Below are 10,321 nucleotides of genomic sequence, written 5' to 3'. Positions count from 1 at the left end.
CTTTAGTCTTTGCAACTTCAGGGATCTTATCTATGCACAATCAGCTTGTAACACTCCAAAGAGAAAGGAAAACTTGAAATCGCATCATATGACCCCTTTAAATCTTATGATATGCTTATCATTGTTTTTCAGTATACCATAGAAACATGTGGAAAAATAATACAAATACTGAAGCAGCAAACTTTGCAAAACAAAATTTGTCACTGCCAAAACTTTTGGCCATGACTGTAAGTGTTCATTTATTTTTTATACTGAACACTATAACATTGTGATGCGACATTGCTTATCCAGTATGACTTCATGGTACAAACATCCACAGTATTAATTACTTTACAAACATAGGAGAAACTAATCTTGTTCAAATAATGTTTAAGACCCATAATGGCTCTTACTTTGCCAGCGTAGTGAATGATACAGAAGTCAGCATCATCTTTGAGCTTCTTGGGTTTCTGGAACTTTGAGTTGTTGCTCAATTCCTGAACAACCTTCTCCACAAAGGATTTGTCTGTGGCTTTCGGGAACCAGCACTCCTCATCCAACAGAGCCAGGATTCCTGGAGGACCAGCCTGAGAGGGGGAATGGAGGAGGATTTGAGACAAGCAAAGGAATCTACAAAGTTTGAAGAGGAAAGAATAAACCTACAGTCTTCTCAATGAGTTCAATGCAGGGCTGCAGGTCAAGGCCGAAGTCAATGAAGCTCCATTCTATGCCTTCACGCTGGTACTCCTCCTGCTCCAGGATGAACATGGTGTGGTTGAACAGCTTCTGAAGCTTCTCGTTGGTGTAGTTGATGCAGAGCTGCTCAAAAGAGTTCAGCTACAGAGAGAGAAAGAATTTGAAATCAAAATGGTCCATTAGAATGGAGGCACTCAAAAATAAAACATCTGGGAAATTCAAATTTTTCCACAACCCTGTCACACCTCAAAGATCTCAAATCCAGCGATATCCAGGATTCCGATGAAAGAAGCTCCCTGGCGCTTGGTCTTGTCTAAAGCTTTGTTGATGCGCATAACCAACCAGCGAAATAGTCTCTCATAAGTGGCTTTGGCCAAAGCCTCCACTGCAAACTCAGCCTGCTCTTGAGTCTGAGCCTTCTGAACGTAATCACGACCCACTTTGATGCGTGGCGTGAGAATAGCACGTGTGAAATCGGTCACATTCATGCCCAAGAGGTGACTCACCTTCTGCGCAGCTGATAAATGAGAAAATTAACATTTAAAACTCAGAAAAGATGATTGATTTCACTCTAGAATAAACATTAAGTATAACATGTAAGAATAAACCAAGCTGGGATTCATTTGTAGTGCATGTTAATAAAGAAAGTGGAACCTGTGTTATCGGGCATGGAGGCTTGGTCAGAGTTGCGTTCCTTTTTAAAACTCATGTTTCCCAACTGTAGTACAGCAGATACTACCTTCAAAAGACCTGGGACATGATAACAGAACACATTACATTTCCTCAGACCAAAACGCCACCTCTCAGAAAGACAAACACCAACCTTCAAGTTCATTCAATATAATAAGAATAGCTACAAAGTATAGTTCAACACAGGCCATCATGAGAAACTGGCAAGCTTTCCTGATTCATGAAAGATGCCACACCTTTAGGCGATTAAACACACTGCAGAAGAAATAATGATGAATGTGTGTCTTGTTTGAATCTCTATACCTGTCTGCTCCTCCTCAGGGATGCCCATAATCCTGAAGGCATCTATGGTTTCAGCAAACAGTTCTTTATCCTGTTGTCCAGGGATTGTAACATTTCCATTTGACAGGAATCGGTACTTATTGTAGTCCTCTAGGCACAGCTCAGCTGTAGAGTGGAGAATAGACTTTAGAAACTTTTCACAGAGATTAGTCCTAGAGTATACTACACTGTCTCATGGGTATTCAGTGTTAAAGTTAAGCAAACTTGGTGTATATTCACAAAACACAGTATCACGTTGAGTTGATTCTTGTTCCTTCAAATTATATAAATAATTTAAAAAAAACTAACATGTATGGCTTTGAAGAATTTATAGCTTGAATTTGTTAATGGCATGAAATGGTTCTCACCACGCAATTTGTCTCCTGCTCCCGACAACAAGTAATAAAGAACATGGAAGGTCCGTTCATCTTTGGCCTGTCTGATTGCACGAGACTTCTCCAACAGATCTGAAAAATGCTTGTTAGGGGATTAACAGAATAAGATGAATACATTCTGCATGAGAACAATGAAATAAATTGTTAGTTTGTTAATATTTTAGTTTCCTAAATGTTTCAGTCAAAGGATACAGGTCTCAATATTGGCTCCAACGATGTAACCGTTGACATCAAAGTTTATCCTGATAAACTTTCCCTGTGAATGAATAGCTTTTATTGATTCATGTCGACATTTAAGACCTTGGGACCTTTTAAGAGGAGTCAAGTGGATTTTTGTCTGTGCACACTTACGAATCGAGAAGAATTGTCATTTTTCACAGTCTTGGCATTGCCAAAGGCCTCCAGAATTGGGTTAGCCTGGAGCAACTGTTTCTCCAACTCACCCTGGCAGACAAAAAATTCATTAGATGGAATTAAGAGCACATTTAAAAGTTACAACAGCAGGAACTGTTAGTGACTAGTGAAACAAAGACTACATATCCTGAAACAAAGTTCCCAAACCATCAATACACAGTAGACCCAGATCACCTATTTGCAAATGAAAGTTTTGCTTGAGGCTGAAAACTGATGCCCATTTCTGCTTCTTCCACTACGTTTATAATGCTAAAAACCATTCGTGCATTAAACTTTGTTCCACACCAGTGTTAGAATTTGCATTAGCTGAAGCTGTTAGGAGACTTTGCAACATAACATAACATATAATCAAGCCTGTAGACAACCATGATCAAATGACCAGGAAAGAGGGGTGTGTATACAGCCAAAAAAAAAAAAAAAGTAATGGATGGTATGGTTGGACAGAGAGAGGAATGGGGAAGGCGTATAACTCACATGTGACAGGCTGACACTGCTCTGGAGGATGAAAAAGAGAGAAAAAGTCTCAAAATATGGGCACAAAATGAAGGGACACTCAAACATGCTCAACCATATGGCACAACAGGATGCTTGTAGTGTTTTTTTAAAGGGTTTAGTGTATTATCAACCATAAACAAATATGCAGGTATTCACAAAGTCATTAGAAATCCAGTGGGAATAGGTCTAAGCCCGATACAGGAAATGTGAAAACACAGAATTTTGACTTCCTGGTCCAGAGAGAATGACAGAAGTTTCAAATCCATAAAGAAAAACGGAGAAAGACTTTTCACAGGAAAAATGGAGGATGAAAAACAGGAAGAGATAAAACCGATATCAACAAAAAATTTGTCATGAAGGGGGCTGGAGACAATAGCTGATGTTAAAAATGGATGTGGTTATTTATTTATGAACAGCTCTGTCATGACAACCAGCACTCGTCTTATCTGTCAGCGGTGTACGCAAATGAACATTTGCTCGTGAATGACTGGTTTCCATGACAGTGAACTCAGTGGGGAAAAAAGGGGGTTTTTATACGCACTTGATCTTTCTTTGTTTTGAAGGATGACGCTACAAATGCAAGGTACTGAATGACTTTTTTGGTGTTTTCTGTTTTTCCAGCACCAGATTCACCCCTGGGGAAATATTAATAAAGAATAAGTTTTGAAAGAACACAGTGCTGGTCATTTTTATTTTTTATTTTGGTACTAGTATTTCAGAAGTTCCAAGTCAAGCTTACGTGCACAATATGGACTGATCCTCACGATCTAAAAAGATCAAGAAAAACGAATTAACACGATCACATGAACATGAGTGCCATTTTGGCAAGAACAATAGTATCAGTCATGCAGTTAGTGTTCTCACCCTGCATCATGCTCCTGTAGGCCGTGTCTGTGATGGCGTAGATATGAGGGGGCATCTCATGCCTCTTTTTGCCCTTGTACATCTCAACGATCTCTTCCGTGTAGATAGGCAGATGCTTATATGGGTTTATTACCACACAGAAGAGCCCAGAGTATGTCTGAAACAATGATTTACACATGCCATTCGTCATAAAGTGTTAAGAAGATTGACTAAACGCTTACAAATAACATCACAAATAACCCAACATTAGATGACTCTCTGTGAGTAATGAAACAACATGAAACAATGATGCATTTTCCACAAGTTTTCTGCATAGTCAGCATGTTAATTTGTTAACCTGCCAGTACATGCACAATATCGGAACTTGAACACCACAAACATGCGCAGTTCAGACAGACTTACATAGATGAGCCCCGAGTAGTACCTCTCCCTCAGGTTGTGCAGAACAGAGGCTTCATTCAGGCAGGTGAGCTCCGCCATATCCTCCACCTTGCTGAACTTGGGTGGGTTCATCTTCTGGATGTCATCTTTGTTCACCTTGATCTTCTTGCCAGAGTCGACCAGCTCCACAAGACACTCATCTCCAGTCTCCTCTTTGACGGAGCCGGCCTCAAAGCCAAGCTTCTCTGAGGGAACCCACACCAGCTTCTTAGAGGCCCAGTCCGCCTGGGCCAAAGGGTCATTGATAGTATTGCGGTCGGCATAGAGGAACTTCTCTGCGTCTGACATTTTGGCTACATGTGAGAGAAAGTGAAAGCATTTGTGTTTTTGTGGTTTTAAAATATTAAAGTTCCGCAGGATAACCCAAATAAGATGGCAAATGTTCAGGGAAGAGGATCTGAGAATTAAAACTAGCATAACGACAGCATCTTGGGGGGGCGGGAGTCAGATGCTTACTCGTTCAAGCATCTGACTCCAGTATGTGTCATTATTGTCCTATAGAACATGACAACCACACCTGCTCAGGCTTCTGACTCTTTTGCTTCTAATTGTCCTTCCCTTTCCCGATTTATTCCATACGGAGTCAAATTTCTTTAACAACACGTAATTATAGGAATTCCGTAAATTCCCACACTCAAATTAGAACCCCACCAATCAGTTTTAAAAATTCATATTACCAAATACAAGTGCTTGGTAATGTCTTTTTTTGTGGCTAGAAATCAAGTCTGACTAACCTGGAAAGTGGCAAAATACAAACAGTAACTGGGTTTGTGCGCACATGTTAAACATTTTCATGCAGAAATCATGATTCAGCAAAAGTTCTCATTTCCATTTATTCTTCGTTTAGGACAAAATTTAGAACCAATTAAAACACCACATTTTAAAAAGTCTTAGATTTCCAAAACTTTAATATTTTTATAATTCATATATTTATCATTTTAATTTTAGTTTAATGTTATATCATGCTAGTATCGTATGAATTCTGAAAAATTATGCATGCACCGTGCAGAATTGCGGCAAGAACGAAATTATTTTTAAATGAGACCCACCGTTTCCATGACATTTATGGTGTCAGGCCTACATTTAGCTAGTGCATTCATTCATTTGTTTGCATTGCCATACCAGCATCTATGGCTATTTTCATGGCAAGATCAATGTAACTTAAGAGACAAATAGCAGTAACATACAGCAGTAATGCAAAATGCTAGTGTGCAATAAAACAGACTTTGAAAATGCATTCCTTAGTTCGCGACGCGTCGCACCTTAAGGCACTTTTAGTGAGGGTCTTCCAAACACCTACTGTGTGCTGATGCAAACATACACAAGACACAAGCTCCTATTACTTTGAAGTGGAGAAACATCTGTTCTGAAGGAGTAATTCCTAAACAAGTTTGGACAAAGACAATTTCATTATCCGCCACACCTTTCAGAAGGCTCCAGAACTCTGAAATTAAGGATAACACCTTTATTTCTGTAAAAAGTGCAAAAATTTAACCTAATATGGCTTAAACAGCTTACAGCGCTATGCATGTTCAGAAATGTTTAATCACAAGAGCCCACTTAAAAAACATTCAGAGGGCAAATAAGAAACATCTGATGAGTTTGATAAATTATGCAAAGTTCCTCTTTAAAGAAACATAGCCTATGCTGTCAGAGTCTAAATGGATAAATTCTAATATGCATAATATGAATATCAGAGCAATGTTACTTAAAAAGGATCCATTTAGAAGCAAAAGGCTGTAAAAGATCTAGAAGTAGGCATGCCTAACTGCACAAATTTACTGGAAGTCAGTTCAGTTCCACTCAAAATGGTCAATGTCTGCCATTTTGGGGTGCGTCTATAGTACATTGTTAATAATGTCACGAATACAGTATTTCAGTATCCGAACAGACTTTTGGGGAATATATTTTTCTCCAATTCTGAGGATGCTGTTAAAATATACTAGTAATATATATTACCAGTAATGCATATTACTGTAAAATTTGCAGACAGTTACCACTAAAAGTTCTGAATTTATTTTTTTTTAACTAAAAATCAAGAACTGTGCACCACACCTCTAATATTGACAATTATAAAAGAGTTTATTGCAATTCACAACTGCCATTTGTAATATGGTTACTGAATAAATAACAAATAAAATTAAAATATATAAATAAGGAAAACAAGGAACATGACTTAAAGAAGAAGAAGAAAAAAAAAAAAGTGGGATTTCACTCTGGTAACTCAAGGTGAGTCATATGGCAGTGTCCTACATAGATCCATCTCTCAGGGGCAAGGAAAAGAGAGGCTTCTGGGATTCAAAGTTCTCTGCCTATTCAAACATTGAGTATACTTACTGATAGCAACCTCTACACTCATTTCAATCTGACAATTTCTAACCAGACAGATAGAAAGCCAGACAGCCAGAGTGGGAAAAAGATGCAAAGTGATGTGCAGTGATACCATTAATGGCACTCAGAGCGTCAGAGAGGTATATCTTGAAATTGAAAAGAGATGACAACAGCACAGCTTTAGTGTACTGTTGAGATGGAGCGAGTGTAAGAGGGATAAGGAGATTAGCAGGGTGTCATCTCTGTCTGCAAGTTCATTAACAGCTCAAATACAGTCGCTGTGATTAAATGCAGATGACCGCGTGTGCCCGTGCACATGACATGCACCTCTGTTGGGTTGCCCCGCGATGGTTTGTCATCTGATTATACAAGAACAAAAAAAAGGTACAAACTATGAGTGAAGTATAGAACATGTAAGTGACAGTTGTTGGACAATCGTGGTTTAGCAATGAGGAAAAAACAGCCACCCATGACAGAACAAAACAGTGAACTTGTTGATATTGAAAAGTTGCTTCATTGCACTGACACACTTCCTCTAGCTTGAAGCCTTAATGCAAGACCTTAGAAGGCAACATGTTAGAGCTTGCTGTCTGAATTTAAAACTTGTAACAGAAGATCTGCAGAAAACAGCCTGAATTTGCATTTAATTGTTTATAATACTTCAGTCTACAGTTTAAGTGTAGAAATTCAAACCTGGTTATATCCAGCCATCAGGGCCAAACACAAGACTTGGTAAAATATCCTTCATATTTCACCCTGGAATCTCAATAAATACACATTTATATATAATATTTCTCATATATATTTTATATTTCATGTGAAATACCCTTTTACATTTAATTTCATGCCTTTAAATGCCAATTTTATGCCAATTGAGCAAGTAAAAGCATTGCATTTGTTTTTTTAAATGTACAAAAAGTAGTCTCAATAGGCTGAAATATGATAAGATTAAGCTCAATATTAGCTTTACACATCAGAACTAATTTATTTGTAAATTATTTTTGAAGAGGGTAATGTGCGACATGTTTTAAAGGGTGCGAGTCTGTCCTGCCGTCACAGTAGTCACCTGCAGTGCCATGCTTTATTTTATCCCTCCATCAGCACGTTCTCTCATCCCACTGATCTTAGCTTATGCTCAATCCTTGCTTATAGTTCAAATGCCAACAGCTCTGAGATGAAGTCAACAACAGCAACACAGGAGACACCAATGCTTACTGTGACCATTTTATGCAGGGCAAATTGAAATAATTCTAATGCAAAAGACTTCAAAGAAATGAAGACATTCATGCAACTTTGTAACTAGCACTGTGACATAAGAGTTAAGGCGTTTTGTTCAGAGTCTGGTCTGAATGCGTGTCCTCAGGGCTGAGCAATTCAGGTCGTTTCTACTACACACACACACACACACACACACACACAAATGCAGACTGGGCGTGTTGCACAGACCAGAACTGAGATGTTACAGATAGCGGAGTTGCTCGTGCATTCTAGTAGCTACATTATTTTGGGTAGCAGTACAATAAAATAATAATAATAGAAGTATCAACATGTTATGGTATTCTAATTTTGAATATGTTTCACGAAGTCTCCCTAAATTAAGACTATAGTAATAACTTCCTTTTCCCTAACATGAAAGAATTTTATCAGCAGCATGGTTCCACGCGCGAGCATTGTCTGATTGTGCAGAACAGGTACAGGTGCGCGCTCAGGTGAGAAGAACTGAAGTGTAACTGAATATTAAACGTTAGCTCACCTGTTTTCTCTCAGGCGCCTTTTATTGAGAAGACCTGCTTTCCCCAAATCTCCTGTTTTTACGGAGAATGACACGGATGCGACAAAATTATCCGAAAAACACTGGAGTTTGTGACACTTTCCTGTTAGCTCACCGGCGTTGTGCACTCTAGTTTCCTCTCAGCAAACTCCCTCTGACTCTTAAATCAGCTGCGTGGGCGGGTCTATACAACGTCGACAACCTTATTGTCCCGCCCACTTATATGATTGAGCGCTTCTTTGGACGTGTCAATCAAAAGATGTGCTTTCATTGATTGGTCATTTCTTCAGCACGGCTATAATTGTGATCTTAAAAAAAAAAAGTGATGTTAGGCTGTTAGGTCTGAAATATAGACCAATTTAGAGTAGACGTCACAGTTACGTCACTTGCAGCTGCGCGCGCATAGTGGTTGCAGAAAAACATTGGGAACAAGTGGAGGTAAATGGGTAAAATCCACGGAATAAAAGAAAAAAATATTTTTGTGCCTTTTGATGTCAAGATCGGAATGCAAATAATTTTTATAGAATACTGTCGTCATTTGAAGCTAAATACAAACCGGTAATTGGTCTATATGGAAGCCCGTTTCCGCCACTGAATAAAAAATAAAAGAGGTAATTGCGACTTTTTATTTCACAATTCTGACTTTTTTTTCTCACAATTGCGAGTTTATGTCTCGCAATTCTAACTTTTTTTCTCGCAATTCTGACTTTTTTTCCTCAGAATTATGAGATATAAACTCGCAATTCTGAGAACATATCAGTATTGTTACCCCCCTCAACTTTAACTCGCAATTGCGAGTTTATATCACGAAAAAAGTCAGAATTGCGAGATATAAACTCGCAATTGTGAGAAAAAAAAGTCAGAATTCTGACTTTATATCTCGCAATTCTGACTTTATAGCTCGCAATTCTGTGAAAAAAAGTCACAATTACCTTTTTTTATTTTTTATTCAGTGGCGGAAACGGGCTTCCATAGAAATACAGTCCAAACGTCTGATACAACACTGAAATTTAATTTAATTAAATTATGTTTTTGTTTTATACAGGAAAGAGAGATACGGTTTAGAATTTAGAACATTTAAAGCAGATTTTACTAATTAAATATGCATGAAATATTTAAATATACAAGAAGAAAAACAATAAATATTGTAAATATGGGATTCAGAATAGAATGCTGAATTTGAATGCTTTTTTCAACAATTTTACATCGCAATTAAACCTCTGAATTTCTACAAAGTTCCACTCAAAATTGTGCTAAGATTGCAATGAAAACATCATAAAATTGACTTGACGCGTTTTATTATTTAAATTACTTAAATAATCACACACAAAAAAATCATAATATCCCTTGTAGTACATAGAGAGTGTATGGATTATTAGCTTAAATGCTTCATAAATGCTGGAGGAAGGCTGCTGGTGGAGGGTGAAGGAATGCCGAGCTTTGCCTGTACTTGCATTCCTGCAGTGATTTTCCTCAGTATATTTAAAGACTCATATTGTGGAGGTAAACTAAGACAGAGAGAGAGAGAGAGCAGGAGACTAAAGTGAACGTATACTGCTCACCCACAGGATATCATAAAACAATAAGCACTAGTCAGACGATAACTATAAGCTGGTCTGTAAACTACTGACACATGATCTTCATGGCATTTATAGATACTGCATTTTTCTGTGTGTGTCAATCGGGGGTTGAGACATGTGAATTGATTATTGTAAATGATGTTGCTGTTATATTGGCAACAAAGTAAACAGGCCTCCTCTACAGAAAAATCAAAAAGTCAAAGTTCAAGAAAGGCCACAAAGAAGGTCAGACAGATTATTCACGTAATCCTATGTGAAATTGACTTGTGGCAGAAAATGTTATTTTATGGAAATGATTAACAAAACGGAGGCTCACAGCAAGACAACTTGTTAAGGACACTGAC

General features: G+C 38.0%; 1 protein-coding gene across 1 annotated transcript in view; it reads right to left on the bottom strand.

Annotated features, from left to right (window-relative positions):
* The window catches only part of LOC107706702 (myosin-9-like), a 20,738-nt gene extending 12,174 nt beyond the window's left edge, over positions 1 to 8,564 (bottom strand). The window contains exons 1-14 of the mRNA XM_016510513.1: positions 8,380 to 8,564; positions 4,257 to 4,588; positions 3,855 to 4,011; positions 3,730 to 3,757; positions 3,532 to 3,625; positions 2,970 to 2,990; positions 2,433 to 2,525; positions 2,274 to 2,337; positions 2,055 to 2,153; positions 1,669 to 1,812; positions 1,330 to 1,425; positions 921 to 1,192; positions 643 to 816; positions 284 to 566 (exon numbers count right to left, since the gene is read on the bottom strand). Coding sequence (XP_016365999.1) covers positions 284 to 566; positions 643 to 816; positions 921 to 1,192; positions 1,330 to 1,425; positions 1,669 to 1,812; positions 2,055 to 2,153; positions 2,274 to 2,337; positions 2,433 to 2,525; positions 2,970 to 2,990; positions 3,532 to 3,625; positions 3,730 to 3,757; positions 3,855 to 4,011; positions 4,257 to 4,583 — 1,852 coding nt within the window. The 5' untranslated portion in view covers positions 4,584 to 4,588; positions 8,380 to 8,564. The remainder of the gene's footprint in view (positions 1 to 283; positions 567 to 642; positions 817 to 920; positions 1,193 to 1,329; positions 1,426 to 1,668; positions 1,813 to 2,054; positions 2,154 to 2,273; positions 2,338 to 2,432; positions 2,526 to 2,969; positions 2,991 to 3,531; positions 3,626 to 3,729; positions 3,758 to 3,854; positions 4,012 to 4,256; positions 4,589 to 8,379) is intronic.
* Positions 8,565 to 10,321: the final 1,757 nt, after the last annotated feature.

The sequence above is a fragment of the Sinocyclocheilus rhinocerous genome, unplaced genomic scaffold (assembly GCF_001515625.1).
Source record: "Sinocyclocheilus rhinocerous isolate Xijiao unplaced genomic scaffold, SAMN03320098_v1.1 scaffold1285, whole genome shotgun sequence".
Lineage (NCBI taxonomy): Eukaryota > Metazoa > Chordata > Actinopteri > Cypriniformes > Cyprinidae > Sinocyclocheilus > Sinocyclocheilus rhinocerous.
Note: the sequence above shows the minus strand (reverse complement) of the source record. Positions and strands in the feature narration are given on the sequence as shown.